Source organism: Lepidochelys kempii, chromosome 3, assembly GCF_965140285.1.
Source record: "Lepidochelys kempii isolate rLepKem1 chromosome 3, rLepKem1.hap1, whole genome shotgun sequence".
Taxonomy (NCBI): domain Eukaryota; kingdom Metazoa; phylum Chordata; order Testudines; family Cheloniidae; genus Lepidochelys; species Lepidochelys kempii.
The window spans coordinates 67368229-67387712 of NC_136382.1; the positions used below are offsets into that span (position 1 = coordinate 67368229).

Here is a 19484-nt window from a genome sequence, read left to right on the forward strand (position 1 = left end):
ATTTAGTTACAAGTTAGTTGTTACTTGTTTATCCATCTCAGATCCAGCCTTCTCAAACAATATTTATCCTCATCCCCAAAACCTTCCAGGGTGGGTTGGGAGAGACAGCTCATATCTTTTGCTAAATATGCATAGGAACATAAGAATTAACATACTGAATGAGACCTGGGGTCCAGTTAGTCCTGTAGTCTGTGACAGTGGCCAGCACCACACGCCACAGATGGTGCAGAACCACACAGGAAGCAAATAGGAGATAATTTGCCCCCTCTTATGGAGATTGACTATGCTTCAGTGTTTAAACCAGACATAAGCTCCTCTTAAACTAGGAGATTAAGCCCTGGTCTACACTAGGACTTTAGGTCGAATTTAGCAACGTTAAATCGATTTAAACCTGCACCCGTCCACACAGTGAAGCCCTTTATTTTGACTTAAAGGGCTCTTAAAATCGATTTCCTTACTCCACCCCTGACAAGTGGATTAGCGCTTAAATCGACGTTCCCGGCTCGAATTTGGGGTACTGTGGACACAATTCAATGGTATTGGCCTCCGGGAGCTATCCCAGAGTGCTCCATTCTGACCGCTCTGGACAGCACTCTCAACTCAGATGCACTGGCCAGGTAGACAGGAAAAGAACCGCAAACTTTTGAATCTCATTTCCTGTTTGGCCAGCGTGGCAAGCTGCAGGTGACCATGCAGAGCTCATCAGCACAGGTGACCATGATGGAGTCCCAGAATCGCAAAAGAGCTCCAGCATGGACCGAACGGGAGGTACGGGATCTGATCGCTGTTTGGGGAGAGGAATCCATGCTATCAGAACTCCGTTCCAGTTTGCGAAATGCCAAAACCTTTGTGAAAATCTCCCAGGGCATGAAGGACAGAGGCCATAACAGGGACCCGAAGCAGTGCCGCGTGAAACTGAAGGAGCTGAGGCAAGCCTACCAGAAAACCAGAGAGGCGAACAGCTGCTCTGGGTCAGAGCCCCAAACATGCCGCTTCTATGATGAGCTGCATGCCATTTGTAGGGGGTTCAGCCACCACTACCCCAGCCGTGTTGTTTGACTCCTTCAATGGAGATGGAGGAAATACGGAAGCAGGTTTTGGGGACGAAGAAGATGATGATGAGGAGGAGGTTGTAGATAGCTCACAGCAAGCAAGCGGAGAAACCGGTTTTCCCGACAGCCAGGAACTGTTTCTCACCCTAGACCTGGAGCCAGTACCCCCCGAACCCACCCAAGGCTGCCTCCTGGACCCAGCAGGCGGAGAAGGGACCTCTGGTGAGTGTACCTTTTAAAATGCTATACATGGTTTAAAAGCAAGCATGTGAAAGGATTACTTTGCCCTGGCATTTGCGGTTCTCCTAGATGTAGTCCTAAAGCCTTTGCAAAAGGTTTCTGGGGAGGGCAGCCTTATTTCGTCCTTCATGGTAGGACACTTTATCACTCCAGGCCAGTAACACATACTCGGGAATCACTGTAGAACAAAGCATTGCAGTGTATGTTTGCTGGCATTCAACCAAAATCCGTTCTTTCTCTCTCTGTGTTATCCTCAGGAGAGTGAGATATAATTCATGGTCACCTGGTTGAAATAGGGTGCTTTTCTTCAGGGACACTCAGAGGAGCCCATTCCTGCTGGGCTGTTTGCGTGTGGCTGAACAGAAATGTTCCCCGCTGTTAGCCACAGGGAGGGGGGAAGGTTGAGGGGGTAGTCACGCGGTGGGAGGAGGCAAAATGCGACCTTGTAATGAAAGCACATGTGCTATGTATGTAATGTTAACAGCAAGGTTTACCCTGAAAGAGTGTAGCGACTGTTTTATAAAATGTCTCTTTTTAAATACCGCTGTCCCTTTTTTGTCTCCACCAGCTGCATGTGTTTCAATGATCACAGGATCTTCTCCTTCCCAGAGGCTAGTGAAGCTTAGAAAGAAAAAAAAAACGCACTCGCGATGAAATGTTCTCCGAGCTCATGCTGTCCTCCCACACTGACAGAGCACAGACGAATGCGTGGAGGCAAATAATGTCAGAGTGCAGGAAAGCACAAAATGACCGGGAGGAGAGGTGGAGGGCTGAAGAGAGTAAGTGGCGGGCTGAAGCCAGGGCTGAAGCTCAAATGTGGCGGCAGCGTGATGAGAGGAGGCAGGATTCAATGCTGAGGCTGCTGCAGGACCAAACCAGAATGCTCCAGTGTATGGTTGAGCTGCAGCAAAGGCAGCTGGAGCACAGACTGCCACTGCTGCCCCTCTGTAACCAACCGCCCTCCTCCCCAAGTTCCATAGCCTCCACACCCAGACGCCCAAGAACGCGGTGGGGGGGCCTCCGGCCAACCAGCCACTCCACCACAGAGGATTGCCCAAAAAAAAGAAGGCTGTCATTCAATAAATTTTAAAGTTGTAAACTTTTAAAGTGCTGTGCTTAAAGTGCTGTGTGGCATTTTCCTTCCCTCCTCCACCACCCCTCCTGGGATACCTTGGTAGTCATCTCCCTATTTGTGTGATGAATGAATAACGAATGCATGACTGTGAAGCAGCAATGACTTTATTGCCTCTGCAAGCGGTGATTAAAGGGAGGAGGGGAGGGTGGTTAGCTTACAGGGAAGTAGAGTGAACCAAGGGGCGGGGGGTTTCATCAAGGAGAAACAAACAGAACTTTCACACCGTAGCATAAAACCACCATAAAACTGGTTTTCAAAGCTTCTCTGATGCGTACCGCGCCCTCCTGTGCTCTTCTAACCGCCCTGGTGTCTGGCTGCGCGTAACCAGCAGCTAGGCGATTTGCCTCAGCCTCCCACCCCGCCATAAACGTCTCCCCCTTACTCTCACAGATATTGTGGAGCACACAGCAAGCAGTAATAACAGTGGGAATATTGGTTTCGCTGAGGTCTAAGCGAGTCAGTAAACTGCGCCAGCGCGCCTTTAAACGTCCAAATGCACATTCTACCACCATTCTGCACTTGCTCAGCCTGTAGTTGAACAGCTCCTGACCACTGTCCAGGCTGCCTGTGTACGGCTTCATGAGCCATGGCATTAAGGGGTAGGCTGGGTCCCCAAGGATACATATAGGCATTTCAACATCCCCAACAGTTATTTTCTGGTCTGGGAAGAAAGTCCCTTCCTGCAGCTTTTGAAACAGACCAGAGTTCCTGAAGATGCGAGCATCATGCACCTTTCCCGGCCATCCCACGTTGATGTTGGTGAAACGTCCCTTGTGATCCACCAGAGCTTGCAGCACTATCGAAAAGTACCCCTTGCGGTTTATGTACTCGCCGGCTTGGTGCTCTGGTGCCAAGATAGGGATATGGGTTCCGTCTATAGCCCCACCACCGTTAGGGAATCCCATTGCAGCAAAGCCATCCACTATGACCTGCACATTTCCCAGGGTCACTACCCTTGATATCAGCAGATCTTTGATTGCGTGAGCTACTTGCATCACAGCAGCCCCCACAGTAGATTTGCCCACTCCAAATTGATTCCCAACTGACCGGTAGCTGTCTGGCGTTGCAAGCTTCCACAGGGCTATCGCCACTCGCTTCTCAACTGTGAGGGCTGCTCTCATCCTGGTATTCATGCGCTTCAGGGCAGGGGAAAGCAAGTCACAAAGTTCCATGAAAGTGCCCTTACGCATGCGAAAGTTTCGCAGCCACTGGGAATCGTCCCAGACCTGCAACACTATGCGGTCCCACCAGTCTGTGCTTGTTTCCCGAGCCCAGAATCGGCGTTCCACAGCATGAACCTGCCCCATTAGCACCATGATGCATGCATTGTCAGGGCCCATGCTTTCAGAGAAATCTGTGTCCATGTCCTGATCACTCACGGGACCGCGCTGACGTCGCCTCCTCGCCCGGTATCGCGTTGCCATGTTCTGGTGCTGCATATACTGCTGGATAATGCGTGTGGTGGTTGATGTGCTCCTAATTGCCAAAATGAGCTCAGCGGCCTCCATGCTTGCCTTGGTATGGCGTCCGCACAGAAAAAAGGCGCGGAACGATTGTCTGCCGTTGCTCTGACGGAGGGAGGGGCGACTGACGACACGGCTTACAGGGTTGGCTTCAGGGAGCTAAAATCAACAAAGGGTGTGCCTGTACATCAAGGAGTATTTCAGGCAGGACTGCACGGAGGGTTCCAATAAGAAATGGTGCACCAAAGTTATCGTTGTTATTGGAACAAGGAGGTTAGCCTGGCCTCTGATTGATACATGGCTAGATTAACCTCGCTGCGCCTTCTCTGTGACTGACTGCAGTGTGATCTAGACAGGGGAGGAGGAAAATGAGTACAAAACAAATCTGGTCTATTTCTTGTTCTGACCCACTCCATCTATCCTTTACATCTTTGGCTGGCAGCAGACGGTGCAGAAGGACTGCATGCCATCCACATCTCATGGCTGCTTGGCAGAAGATGGTACAGTACGACTGCTAGCCATCTTCATCTCTTGCCTGCCTGGCATAAGATGGTACAATACGACTGCTAGCAATCCTCATCTCTTGCCTGCCTGGCAGAAGATGGTACAGTACGACTGCTAGCAGTCCATATCGCCTGCCCGCTCACCATAAGACGGTTCAATAGGACTGCAGGACTAAAGAGAATGACCTGGTCAAGTCACTCCAAATTTAGTCCCTGCGCCCATGTCTGCCCAGGCGCTCCCAGCCGACGTGGCCAGGAGCACCTCGGACACGACGAGGAGAACTACCAGTCGTATTGCACCGTCTGCTGCCAGAAGGCAATGGGTTGCTGCTACTGTGCAGCAAAGCCGTACCGCGTCTGCCAGCACCCAGGAGACATAGGGTGATGGTTACCTGAGCGGGCTCCATGCTTGCCGTGGTATGGCGTCTGCACAGGTAACTCATGAAAAAAGGCGCGAAACGATTGTCTGCCCTTGCTTTCACGGGGGGAGGGAGGGTGGGAACGGGGTCCTGACGATATGTACCCAGAACCACCCGCGACAATGTTTTAGCCCCATCAGGCATTGGGATATCAACCCAGAATTCCAATGGGCAGCGGAGACTGCGGGAACTGTGGGATAGCTACCCACAGTGCAACTCTCCGGAAGTCGACGCTTGCCTCGGTACTGTGGAAGCGCTCCGCTGAGTTAATGCACTTAATGCACTTACAGCATTTTCTGTGGGGACACACACACTCGAATATATAAAACCGATTTCAAAAAAACCGACTTCTATAAATTCGACCTAATTTTGTAGTGTAGACATACCCTAAGACTGCCACATTCTTAGAAAGGTGGGTTCCCAGGAAGTTGCAGAGTTTTTGGATTTCACATACCATTTCAATAGTATTCTGTACTTATTCCTTCAACAGGTACTCTCTTAGAGGCAGCAACTTCCACTTAGATAAGAAAATGTCAGAGGCAAAGACTTCCAGCAGAATAAAAGTTAGTCTGATTTACAGATCAGTGTCTTTTAAACAGACATAAAAAAACCAACAAAAGGTTACACCTATGGGCCAAGAAGCATCTAAACCTTGTAGATAGCTTCTGCTGTATCCTTCAAGTTATCCAATGAGGTGGATTTGGCCAGCGGAATTAACATTTTAGCTATCTTTGTGCAAAAGGGAGGAGGGAGTAAATGGGAAGGGGATATAAAAGTTTTGTGATTCAGAGGTTGACCAAGAACTCTAACAGAGTTTCAGATTTGTGTACTTGTTTTAAACTTCTTGTTAGAATACAAAGCTATCTTATTTGGTGTTGACATTTTCTGAAAGTGCTGCCCAGGAGTATCTGTGAAAAGGTATAGCATGGACATGTAATATGTAACTACAAAAAATAAAACTAGTTTAAAAAGGACTTGTCAATGGGTTTACTAATATCACTCAAGCAGAGGATTGTGTTATTTTGAAGGGGGAAAAAAAGCTTAAAATGCACATGGGGCAGGAGAAGGGAGGGCATCTCAACATGGAAAGATTCTTTAAACATACTCCATCAAGAACAGATGGGGCTCCTACTTCAGTTTTTTAGTCCTCTAAGGAAGACTTTGGCAAGACTTCATATTTGTGATATTTTTGAAGTAAAAACAGAAAAAAAAAAACCCACCAACCTAATTATGTCTGAAGTGCTTCATATTTCAACATCAGTTGCTAGATAAACTGAACACTTAATGATCATTTGCTCCCCGTTCTCTACAAAATGTAAGTACTTTTCATGCTAACAAAATATGAAAGGCCAAAAACTTAAGCTTTGAGATAATGATTTGCTTGCAACAGATTCAATTTTTTTTCATAGAAAGTGAAGACAGACAGAGATTTAGTTTGGGGAAATTTTTAGCAATATTTTACAACCTTACTCTATCAAAGCTAAGTTTATATACAGTAGCCACCTCCCCACAAAATCTTCCTAATTCCAGAGTTTTTCAAAATATCCTTTCAGGACGATGACCCCTTTGTTTTTAGCAGTACTCATTTACGTCCTCTACAGGTCTGCTTTTCAATGTACAATAAACATTACCATATTCTCTCCTACACTGACAATTCTTTGTAAAATGAATATTTTGTCTATTAGCAACAGTTACACTTTAGAGAAGAGGGGTAACAAGTTCAAATAGTGGACAAAGTTCTTTAATTTCAATCAGTATTAAATTTGAATTAATCTTTATTAGGCAAACAGACCTTCAGAAGTTAAATTTCACTGTTATTTACAAGAAAATATACAATTCAAGACTAAAATGTTTCACATCCATTAAATTAGTGCACTGCAGACATTTCCATTTGGTGTTCATCCAAGCTCCTGCTTTTACATCCAAGATGATACAGAGGTAGCTTCCTTCTGAACCTATTATAAGTAGTAATTGAGAAAAAATTTGCACTGTAATTTACTGACGTATGGAAACATATATTTACATAGAAACAATCACAATGAACAAAATATTTTAAACACATTAGAAACCATCATAATAAATATGGAGGTCCAGAAATTAAAGGATAATGTTCACAATTTTTCCCCCCTACTGTGCCTTAAATCAGGAAATGTCCTTTCTCTGTAATTTCCTTCTGTTCCCAAACCTTAAACCAGCTTTTCTCAACACAATCCTATGATCTAGAATCCCTCATTCTGAAATAAAATCTTTAGTCTTTACCTCTCATTTCTCTTCATCCCCTGCTGTGATTTCTTCCTCCCTCTATCATCCCAGCTCACCACCCCAGGGTTTCCAGATTAGATGTACATTGTGTTTGAGACTGAGTTTATATAATGGTACTTTACTGCTCTTCTAAAAAGACAGCTCTTATATAATCTATTTATGAATGTTTATTTGGGTGTTAAATCCAGTACATCTGAAATGATTAAATGTATACTGGTAATGACAAGTCTAGTCTTTTTGAATCTTTGCCTTTACATGTTGATGCTTGGTGTCCTTACCTCTCCTGCTGGTTAGCAGATTCTATTACTAAGGAGCCTGGAGGAGGATGAGAAAACAAGGGCTCATATCCTTTAGAACAGTTGTTGTACCTCCTCTTGGCCCATTTTGTTGTAGGAGATATGGGGGTCTACTCAAGTGCCTTAACGGTCTTCATAATTGCTTCATGAATCGCAGCGCCATTTTAGAAAGGGCCATTGGTAACAGAATGTCCACTAACTTGTGAGAGCTCTCACAGACCTCCTCTGCCTGAATGTCAAGAACAAGAGACTACCCTTCTCAGTAGATCTTGATGAGCCTCATGGTCCTCTGGTGGTGCTTAAACCTGCCACCTTTACAGCCTTGTCTGGTGATGAAGAGGAGGACACCACAGGATGCTGAGGTAGTGGCTGCTCTGAGTCTTATGGTGGAGAAGCCACCCAAGTGACTTCTGGATGCTCTCAGTACCAGGTACTAGAGAATGTTGTCTGTGGTGCCAATTCTTTTGGTGCACCCTTGAGGAAACCAAACAAGGAAAGTGAATAGAAGTACTAGCAGGTGGGGGGGATTCCCCACAGCATCCAGAATGGCAACAGATATGGGCCTAGGACTCCTGCTTGACTGGGCCATTGCCCCTGAGGAGGCAGCCAGTGCTGTAATTACTGTGACATCCATGGTCCCCAGTTCTCTGAGAACTAGCTGGGACACAAGAATGCACCCCCAAGTCTGACAAAGAAGAGCCTGAGCCCTCAGAAAATGGAAGAGCACAGCCAGTGAGAACTGGGGATAGGTAGCCAGAATCCAGGGATGGCAGTACCAAGGATATCATTGCTGTCTTGCCTCTCAACTGCACTGGCTTTTGTGGAAGTGTGGGCTGTAGTGGTACCGAATGCTCCTGATGTGGTGACTGGAAGCCTTTCTGTACCACTGGGGATATTGGCACTGAACGGCTAAGCAGGTCTTCATATGCCTCTGGAGTGGTTGGTAGTGGTAATGATTCCTGACACAAGGATTTTTCACAGGTCAGCCTTGATGGACCTGGCCAGGTTCCAGAGGCAGTGATCCCTTCTTTCTGGTCAATGAGTGCTCTAGGAAATGCCTCTAGAGTCTTTTCTAGAGCTTCTGCCTCTAGCTGGCTATGGTACTGGTGAACTTGACTGAGGCACCCAGCTAGCGGAGGGTGTCTGCGTTTTCTGCAGCACCACAAAGATCGAAGAGCTGCAGAATCTCTGGTGGGGCATGCTGCATCGAAGCTGCATTCCTAATGGATTCCTAATGCAATGACTCCAATGGAGTGGAAAGTATATTTATAAAATCTGCAGAAGACACAAAGCTGGGAGGGTTTGCAAGCACTTTGAAGACCAGAATTAGATTTCAAAACAACCTTAAATTGGAGAACTTGGCTGAAATCAACAAGATGAAATGCAATAAAGACAAGTGCACTTAGGATGGAAAAAAATCAAATGCACAACTACAAAATGGGGAAAGCTGGCTATATGGTAGTACTGCTGAAAAGGATCTTAGAGTTGTGGTGCATCACAGATTGAATATGAGCCAACAATGTGATACAGGTGCAAAAAAGGCTAATATTCTGGGACATATGTGACAGGGGAGTTGTATGTAAAACAAAGCATTAACTGTCTCACTCTGCTAGGCACTGGTGAGGCCTCAGCTGAAGTACTGTTTCCGGTTCTGAGTGCCACACTTGAGAAAGATGTAGACAAACTGGAGAGAGTCTAGTGGAGAGCACCAAAAATGATAAAAGGTTTGGAAAATCTGACACGTGCGCAAAGGGTAAATAAATTGGCATATTCAGTTTTGAGAAAATACAACTGAGGAGGGGGACCTGATCACAGTCTTCAAATGTGTTAAGGGCTGTTGTAAAGAGTGATCAATTGTTTTCTATCTCCACTGAAAGTAGGACAATGACTAATTGACTTAATTTTCAGCAAGGGAGAGTCAGGTTAGCTATTAGAAAGTTTTCCTGCATAGAGAGTCAAACATTAGAATAAGCTTACAAGAAAGGTTGTGGAATTCCTGTCATTGGAGGTTTTTATGAACAAGTTAGACAAACACCTGTCAGTGATGGTCTAGGTATACTTGGCAGAGAGCGCTGGGCTAGATAACCTCTCGGGGTCCCTTCCAGCCCTACATTTCTATAATTGTACAATTCTATGATCTTCAATGGGATATTTCAAAAATAAACGTCCTCATTTAGGTCTTCTGAACAAGCAATGCTGCCTCAAAATGCAGATTCATTCCCAAAATCCCAAGCAGTTGCTGAGGGAGAAGCATAAACACTTGATTTATTTTTTGAAAATTAGCTGACTTCTCTCCTGAGTCCCAAGATGTGTCTAGTATGTGAGTGTGAAACACTATACCTTGGGGGAGTGCCCTGTAACCCCCATATTCCTCATTTATATACAATTGTGATCTTGCATTTAAAGCATGCTATGTGAGGTATCAAGGGAAAGGTTATGATCTGCTGAAAGCCATTGTTCTATATAAATCAGGGCTGTCAATCACAGATAACTCACGCAATTAACTCAAAAAAATTAATTGCAATTAATTGCAGTTTTATTCGCACTGTTAAACAATAGAATACCGATTGAAATTTATTAAATATTTTTGGATGTTTTCTACGTTTTCAAATTTATCGATTTCAATTACAACACAGAATACAAATTATAAAATGTTCACTTTATATTATTACAAATATTTGCACTGTAAAAATGAGAAAAAAGAAATAGTATTTTTCAATTCACCTCATACAAGCACTGTAGTACAATCTCTTTATTGTGAAAGTGCAACTTACAAATGTAGATTTTTCTTACATAACTGCACTCAAAAACAAAACAATGTAAAACTTCAGAGCCTACAAGTCCACTCAGTCCTAATTCTTGTTCAGCCAATTGCTAAGAGAAACAAGTCTGTTTTGCATTTATAGGAGATAATGCTGCCTGCTTCTTATTTACAGTGTCACCTGAAAGTGAGAACAGACGTTCGCATGGCACTTTGGTAGCCAGCATTGCAAGGTATTTACATGCCAGATATGCTAAACATTTGTATGCCCCTTCATGCTTCAGCCACCACTCCAGAGGTCATGCTTCCATGTAGATGATACTCGTTAAAAAAATAATGCATTAAATAATTTGTGACTGAACACCTTGGGGGAGAACTATATGTCGCCTTTTCTGTTTTAGCAGCATTTTGCCATATATTTCATGTTATAGCAGTCTTGGATGATGACCCAGCACATGTTAATTTTAAGAAAACACTTTATCCGATGAAGTGAGCTGTAGCTTACGAAAGCTCATGCTCAAATAAATTGGTTAGTCTCTAAGGTGCCACAAGTACTCCTTTTCTTTTTGCGAATACAGACTAACACGGCTGTTACTCTGAAACTTTATCTGTGTGATTCATGAGTGGCTCTGGGAGCATTCATACAATCTAGCTGGCTGTGGGGCTCCACACGCAGTTGTGTTGAGTGATCACAGCTCCTGGAGGGGTTTGCTGCTTGTCACTAGCAAAGCATTGTGAGAGACTGCCCTGGCTGGAGAGTTAAGGGGGCACAGTGGTCCCACAGTCGCAGGCTGCACCGCAGGGATCCCGTCACAGTGAGTGTTCTGTAACAACAATGCTCCAAAAGCTAGGTTCAGCCTCTCTTTAAATATTGATGGGAGGAGCTCTCATTTTGTGTGTTCTTGCTCAGAATCTGAATATATTTTTAGTTTTAATACAATTCCTCAACTGGACAAAAAGAAAGCCAACATTAAACAGGGACCATTCTGTAGGTAACTAGTTGTAACTCTCTAATTTTTATAATGAACATAAATCTCAGAAGTCTTAAAGTAACTCTGGCCAGACCAGACACTTGAGTCAAGACTTTTGCCAAAAAAAAAACAGTTAACTAATAACTAAGCAAAAACCGGATTGTAATTTCAGGGCTCCCCGCCTCCCCCTCATTTATTGGAGGGAAAGAAGAGGAGATTCCCTTCAAGGCTCTTTCAAAAAGGGTAGCAGGAAGGGCATTTTTAGGAGGGAGACTATATATGAAAATTTCAGCTACCAAATCAATGGGAATTAGACAGATAGATTGGAGGAATGGGGGTGAAATCAAAATGTAATCCCCAACCTAGAATCAAGCGACTATCACCTATTTTATTCTCCCCTGTTTTCTTGGTACTTTGGGACTCCAGATCTTATCCCTCATCCTGTGCCATGTTTTCCACCCCTCTCATACGAGTTGTCTTTCTTCTGCCAGTCTCTCTTCTGCTGCCTCCCCCCAACCCTGATCCCAGACCTGTTATCTCCACTAGAATGCTTTTGCCTCCTAGGAGAAAAGGTCCCCTTCACACATGCCAAAGAGGGAGTAGCTGAATTTGTCAAGTGGGGGCCTCATCTCTGCCCTTTTTCAGCCACTGAAGTCCAAGAAAGAGACCTAGACCCTCTCAGCTTCCACCAAGTGGGAGGGGAAAAGAGTATCAAGCTTCCAGAGCTAGGGCCATAGCTCTTTAGTCAATTAGGCCAGTGGCTGCAGCAAGGAGTAGTTTCAAAGCTCCTTCTGCCCAGCTACGTGGCTGAAACATTAAGCAAAAGCAAAGTCAATCTTGCCTGAGTTAAAGGAATTGTGATGATGGCTTTAAGGGTGCAAATCCTTGTGATCACAGCCCATTTATAGCCCAGATTTTAATTAATCCTGTTTGACTTTCTTTGATTTAGAGAAGAAACTCAATTTGAGTAATGTACCATACACACAAACAGAAGGCTTGGCGTTCTTCCTGTACATCATCATCATAGCTAATTGCTTTAAAACAACAACCAAGACCTGGCGTTAGCACTTATCTCCACATATCAAATAGTTCCTTCTGCAGTGGAAGATACTGATAGAGAGCACTGCATCAGACTGTGTTCAAGTGGTTGTCTAGGCCAGTGGTTCTCAACATATTTATCACTATGGGCCACATATGTGGCCCAGAATATGTTACATGGGCCGCAGGTTGAGAACCGTAGCGCCCCCCTGCAAAACCTCCCACAGTCCCCTATGCCCAGTGTCCCCCACCCAGAGATCCCTCCACAGAGCGTGGCCAGGAGTGGAGCCCTGGGTGTGGAGCTGGGCAGCTGGGACCCAGACCCCACCACGCGAGGCTGACCAGGCAGCCAGGACCACAGGCCTGGGGCCAGGAGCAGAGCCCCACTAAAACCTAGGGGTGCTGCAGTACCCCAAACCTCTAGTTCCCACACCTATACTGCCCAGCGCCCCAACCCCCTCTGTGCTCAGAGCCCCCCCATAGACCCACTCTCCCACACCCTGCCCCCTGCAGCACTCACCTGCCCCCTGCTGGCAGGAGCGCTCCAGTAGGACTGCCAGATGCTGTCTCCCCTCATCCAACCCCACCCTCCGCCAGACTGGAGCAGCAAATTTTGAATTTTTTTTTTTTAAGCAGACAGCTGGGCCGCAGCTGTGTGCTAATTGGCCCACAAGTGGCCCGCAGGTTGAAAGCCACTGGACTAGGCTCTCCACATTCACATTTGGGGTCATTTATCAAATTCCGCTTGGTCATAGTATCACAAGGCTTTACCACCCTAGCTCTCACGTGATTTAGAGCAACCAGTTCGAGGTGTCTGGAGGGAGTTGTTCTGAAGGTTCTCTGGAATCATTGGCATTTCTCTCCTTCCACAATGGTATTCTGAAGTATGGGATATTCAAAGGCAAGTATCTTTCTGGACTTCAGCCTCTTGGATGGTGGAATGTGTCCATACAATGCGTGTCTTGGACCATGCATCTGTTTTAGTGTCCTTTTTACTGAAGGCATCCCACCTCACTGATGGTGGTGCAATCCCAAAAGGCAGTATAGTGACAGTGTGGGGGTCAGTTTCAAAGTCCCTGTGATGATCCTACAGGATTGACTGAGGTCAGTATCAATTGCGTGTGCATGGATGGAGCATGACCATACTGGTGCACAATACCCGCAATTGAGTAACACAAGGAGTGACTAGTTGCTTGGAGTATTTGGGGGTGAACTCCGCATTTTGTACTGGTCAATTTCTGGAGTACATAATTCCCAGAGTTCATTTTCTTTTTCAGCTTCTTGATAGGTTCTTTGTACATCCACATGCAGTCTAGCATGACTGCAGATTATACAATTCAACTTGTCCTGTAAGATTTTTAAAAACTTGAGCCATTTTTTTAACCTTCATTTTGAAGTCTTCAGTTGAGGGACTGGTTAATGTTACTGGTGATATAGCGTTAAGTACCAGGACACCTACAGAAATAGTTCAGTGCATTAGAGTAGCAGCCTGATAGTCTTGGGCCATAAAGCTACTTCTCTTTTCCCTTTACTTATTTCCACTGCCCTCAATTTGAAATCACTAGAACGCATAAATACAAGAGGAATTAAATACGAGTCCGAGGCACAAAGCAGTTTCAACTAAGTAAGTTAGGTCTCTCTTTCGTGAAAGTAAGTAATATAGATGGCCTCCATTTCAACCTCCATTATTAACTTATATTTACCAAGAAAAACTGAAATATTAATTTGGCTCCAACAACAGGGTATTATTTTTGAGTTAAGTGCTAAAACTCTGCTTGGCACTGCAAACTCTAAGATGCAGCTCCTGTGCTGTGGTGCTTACAATCTCAGTTGTTAAGATGCAAGTTCTATATTTTAAATAAAATATCAAAGTTACTTGGCTAACAAAAAACTCATTATGCAATTCTTTCAAAAAGTTTGACATACACAGTAGATACAAACACATCACACCCCTCCAGATTACTATACACTATATAAATAGTGCTTAGCCCTTATACAGTACTTTTTAGCCATGTGATTACTCTCTCCTTTATCTGGACACTGAGAATTCCAGAAAGCAATAACCAAAACTAGGTACAACAAAATACACATTCGATGGGAAAAATGCTGAACCTCCATCAGAATGCAACAAGCAGGATAAATTTTCCAAAGGCAGCATCTGCTGAAATTTGACAGTCAATAATGACAAGGCATATGGGGATAGCCCGCTGGCTACCCTGCACAGTTTCACTGGCACCTCTACTTCTAGCACAACTTACAGGCCTCATGAGAAAAATTTTAATCAGCAAAAATTAAAAAGTTTGGCCTTGGAAGATCTGAAGGCATCTTTCAACCTAACAAAATACAGACTCCTCAATGAAGTTAACCTTTCAATGGGTAATGATAACAGTAACTGTTGGGATTTCTTGTCTATCTGCTTGTGATTAATATAGTGGAGGAGTTTAAAGTGACTAAGATTAGAGGAGATCTATTCTGCAGCACTTATATGGGTTTGTCATCACATACCTTATTGAGCTCTGGGAACAGTTCTTGTATCCCAATATCCAGCAGAACATAAGTCAACTAAAAAAAACAGAAAAAGTAGCTGTTGTAAAAGGGTCAAGGTCAGTTCTAATGACAACCCTTAAGAACAACTATATTGCTCTTCATTTTTAATAATTAAAAGAGAATTTGCATTTACCTGGGATACACAAAAGATCACTGAAAGCCTTTATGAAACACTACACCAAGCGGTAAGGTTTCTCATGTAATTGTTTTCAGAATTAAAAGTACCTGCTTGTTAAGCACTGGCTGCTGCATTCCATCAAACAGAAGTCTGATGCCTTCATACTTGGCGTCTTCTCCAATGCATTTGCCTATCAAATCTAGACCAGATACCAACAAATACTAATCACAAAAAGCCATTACAAATTAGTTATGTGCTACAGTAAAGCATGGCTAGACCAAAATTCAGTAGATCATATCCTCCGCACTTCCAATAGCTCTAAACTTGTATGCTATAACTTTACCTTTCAAATGAATTTGTTTTTATAACCACGTAAGTCAAAAATCTTTCTGAACCCCTTTGATTATACTATTTTAGCTAAGAATTAGCCAAAGTGTGTACTAAATGAATTTCAAGAGGTACAAGTGGAAGCTTATGTCTTCAAGTTCTTAATATGAGATAAATTATTCCTTCATTAGCCAACTCACTGCAGCGATATACACATATATCTTTTCACTTGTAGTTTTACTTTCAATGGCATAGAACTAAGTCACTGCCAGATTTTAGGTGAAAAAAATACAACCCGAGTTTACTGCCCTAATGCTTTGTGTAATAAAACATAAGTTCCTTATCTGTACACGGAGGTTCTTTGAGATGTGATTTCTAGCAAGTAGCATCCATTAGTCCATGCCTGAGCAGTTACTCCCCTTCATGCTCTGTACTGAGGGTATAAGGAGAGATGTTGTGATAAATGAAGGGGGGAGCTCCCTTTTTTGGGCACCTAGCCAGATAGTTACCTATAAAGTCCCTCTTGGTGGCTACTTGCTTCACCTGTAAAGGGTTAAAAAGTCCCCAGGTAAAGAAAAGGGAGTGGGCACCTGACCAAAAAAGCCAACGGGAAGGCTAGGACTTTTTAAAAGGGGAAAAGCTTTCCCTTTGACTCTCTGGGCTGGAGACAGGGGTATCTGGAATGCTGTGTAAAGTTTGGACCAGGTATGAAAATTCATCGTCCATACCTAGAAGAATTCACTGGGACACGGAATGTTTAGATAAAAGAAATAACCCTAATTGCATCTATTTTCCGTAAGGCTTGTGGACTACTCTGTGCTAACCCCAGATGCTTTTGTTTGCTTGTAACCTTTAAGCTGAACCCCCAAGAAAGCTATTTTGGGTGCTCAATTTTTGGAATTGCTCTTTTAAAATCTAGCAAAAGCCTAAGTTCCAGATATATTTTCTTTTTTGCTTTTAATAAAATTTACTTTTTTTAAGAACCTGATTAGTTTTGTGTCTTAAAAGGTCTGTGCATGCATTTTTCCATTAGCTGGTGGCAACAAATAGGTTTCCCTTTTGTTTGTTTCTCGGCTTCCCTGAGGGAGGGGTGGAAAAGCCGAGGGGCCTCAGGGAAAACTTCCCAAGTGAGTTTTTCCAGGATTTGCAAGAGACAGTTTTTCACTTGGGGGGGTGGCAGCATTTACCAAGCCAAGGTCAGAGAAAAGCTGTAACCTTGGGGGTTTAATACAAGCCTGGAGTGGCAAGTATTAATTTTTAAAATCCTTGTGGGACCCCACCTTCTGCACTCGGAGTGCCAGAGTGGGGAATCAGCCTTCACAGGTGTGGACCAATGTCTCTCCAGTTCTTTCTCTTACTGAAAATCAAATAGGATCCAAAGCAGAAAGTAAGGAGGAAGGGGTGTGGAATACAGATAGAGACCATACTTCTCGAAGAACCTCAGGCTACAGGTAAGTGACTTTCATTTCTTTGAGCGCTGGTCCCTATGTGTATTTGACATGTGGATGATGGGTAAGCAGTATTCAAACAGGACAGGAGGTATCAGGATACAGTTACCATAGAGGTCTATAATACTGCTGTTCCAACAGCTGCATTTGCAGAATAGGCCTGGACTAAGGAGTGATGTTTCAGGTATGAATAGAAGTAGCATTTCCCCAAATGCTTTGCAGCAGGGGACACCAAAGCCGGCATGCTCCAGAAAGAAACTTCACAGGCTCCAGGACCGCATCATTAATAGGGAGGGTCATTCTCCCAGGAGCAGATGGCTGCAGGATATCCAACAATTTATGGACATTCTCCTGCAGGGAGAATGCCCAGGAAAAAAGTCATACACTGCAAAATGTCATGGTAGACCCTGAAGTCTTCAGGCACCGAAGGAAAGGAAGAGCCGAGCATTGTTGAATCATCTAAGGATGATGAAGAGGCAGTTAACTGCACCAGGACTGGATCCTGTTCTTGGACAGGTGGTCCTGGATGAGACAACTCTGGAGGCTCCACAATGGGAAGGCTCACTGGTGCCTGAACCTGTGGGAAGTCAACGTCCCTCACCACAGACATGCCTAGTGATCTCGCCTTGGAGCGAGATGTGGAGTGCGACCACCATGACTGAGGAGCGCCCCGTGAATTCTATGGAGGCCACTGGGCATAATGAGAGTGCATTAGTGGCCAGTAGGTGCAGGGCATGAGATCCTATCCCAACTGCCACACAAGTGCCAATCCCAGTACCCACAATATTCCATGAATGGTTCCCAATGTGGGCTACGTGATGGAGAATGGAAGGAGGAAAATCCCAACCTTGACACCAAGTCATCTTGGGTTTCCAGGGATAAAAATAGAGCCAGCCCTGAGGGTGTGAGCTAATGGTCTGATTAATCCGTCTCCCAAAACCAGGGAGGGACTGACACTGATGGTAGAAATTGCACCGCCGACACCAAGTACGCCTCCATTGTTTCTGGTGCTCCGAGTGGCATCGGCCCTGAAGTCAGCAGCAGTACTGATACATCTGACAATGCCGAAGTGGAGGGTGAGGAGTGCTACCATGGTAACATTGGTGGTGCAAGATGCTGCATGAAACCTGGAGGGTTTTGATTGGTCTTATGCGATCTCTGCCTCGGTGCACTTGATGGGAAGCAGCTCCTCCATCTCTTCAGATAGTCACCAGCTCCAGAGAGCAAACTGGCAGCACTCTCAGAACCTGACCTCGGTGTCAAAGCAGGCTGCATGGACCCTTTGAGCAGGTGCTGCTTTAGGCAAAGGCCCCATGCCACCCAAGTCCATTTTGTGAACAATCTGCAAATCAAACACCATTCTTTGACGTGAGCCTCACCCAAGCACAGCAAGCACCATGTGTGGAGATTGTTGTTAGGGGTAACACTAGGAAGTACTAACTAAATCTAACACAAACTACCACTAAGGGTACTAACTATATACGACAGGGTAAGACCATAAAGAGAGAGATTGGGAGGTTAAGAACCACACAGAGCTCCAACTCCAGCCACAGGGGGTAAGAAGCAGCTGTGGGGGTTTGAGGCAGCACTGCCTCATATAGCCAGGGGAGGCACTATGAGCGTGAGGCATGAGTGCTGCCTCCTATGGGTACCACTAGGCAAAATTCTCTGGCTCCGGTGCTCTGAGCAGTGCACTCACCTAAGTGGAATACATGGCTGCATCTACTCAAAGAGCTGCTTCAGGTTGCCACCTTACAAATTTCCAGCATAGATACTTCTCAGAGAGATAATATTGAGGTTGCCTATGCTGTAATGGAATGGGCCTGCACCCCATCTGGCAGTGCATTATATGCCAGCTGATAAAGAATGATATAGCCAGAGACCCACTTAGAGAGTCTCTGGGCAGACGCTTGTCCCCTTGATTGTTCCACTAGAGCAACAAATAGTGTAGGCCTTTTCATAATTGGTTAGTTCTTTGCAGATCAGAAGGGCTTTAGCATTCTATGTCGAGAGAGAGTAATCGTCTCATTGGTTGCATGAGATTTTGGAAAGAATACTGATTTATTGATTTGTTATTTAAGATAAGTTGATTTATGTGAAGTTTGGAAATTACCTTAGGGAAGAATTTTGGGTAGATGCAAAGAGAAACTCTCTCATTATGAAATGTGGAATAGGGCAAGACAGCTATGAGTGCTCCCAGCTCATTCACTCTTCTAGCAGATGTGATGGTGACTAGGAAAGTGACCTTCATGGACAGGCAGGACATGGAGCACATGGCCAGTGGTTCAAAGGATGGTCTGGTAAGTACTGAGAGGTCAAGATTGATGTCCCATAGCAGCGATGGTTTCACCACCAGTGGGGAGGTCCTAATGAGACCTTATTGTTGATAAGTAAAAACAGAACCGCCTTCCACGAGAGGATGGAAGGCATTGACTGCTGCTAGGCGGACTTGCAGTGAGCTAATGGAAAGTCCCAATGTCTTGAAGGTGAGTAGGTAGTCTAAAATAGCAGGTATTCCTGTTGATTTGGGGGATAATTAGTTCTGTTGTCTCGAGGTAGAGAAACATCTCCATTTAACTAAATAGCATTTTCTGATAGTCTTTTCTGCTTTGATTGAGGTTATCTTGAACAACCTCCAAACACAAACATTCTAGGTCTGTTGCCCATCCAAATACCAAACCATGAGGTGAAGAGGGTCCAGGCTGAGATGTCTGATCTTGTATTCTCCTGAGTTAACAGATCCAGGAAGGGGTTGAAGCTGATGGGAGAACAGGAGGACATTTGTAAACAGCAAACAGAAATATCTGAGCCAGTTGGATGTATGAGCATGGCTTGAGCCTTCTTGTGACAAATCTTTTGCAGAACCTGTGGGGAGGAAAGGTGTACCTCAGGTGGTCTGTCCAG

At 44.6% G+C, this 19484-nt stretch overlaps 1 protein-coding gene across 6 annotated transcripts in view; it reads right to left on the reverse strand.

The window, feature by feature from the left end:
- Positions 1-6569: 6569 nt before the first annotated feature.
- The window catches only part of SNX14 (sorting nexin 14), a 78783-nt gene continuing 65868 nt past the window's right edge, over positions 6570-19484 (reverse strand). For 5 of the 6 annotated variants that reach the window (XM_073336597.2, XM_073336596.2, XM_073336595.2 and 2 more), the window contains 3 exons: positions 14913-15004; positions 14646-14702; positions 6570-6767 (listed from right to left, as the gene is read on the reverse strand). In XM_073336597.2, the coding sequence (XP_073192698.1) occupies positions 6729-6767; positions 14646-14702; positions 14913-15004 (188 nt within the window). In that variant the 3' untranslated portion in view covers positions 6570-6728. Of the gene's footprint in view, positions 6768-12716; positions 13596-14645; positions 14703-14912; positions 15005-19484 lie in introns of those variants that run through there. The other variant, XM_073336594.2, reaches the window with a different exon arrangement.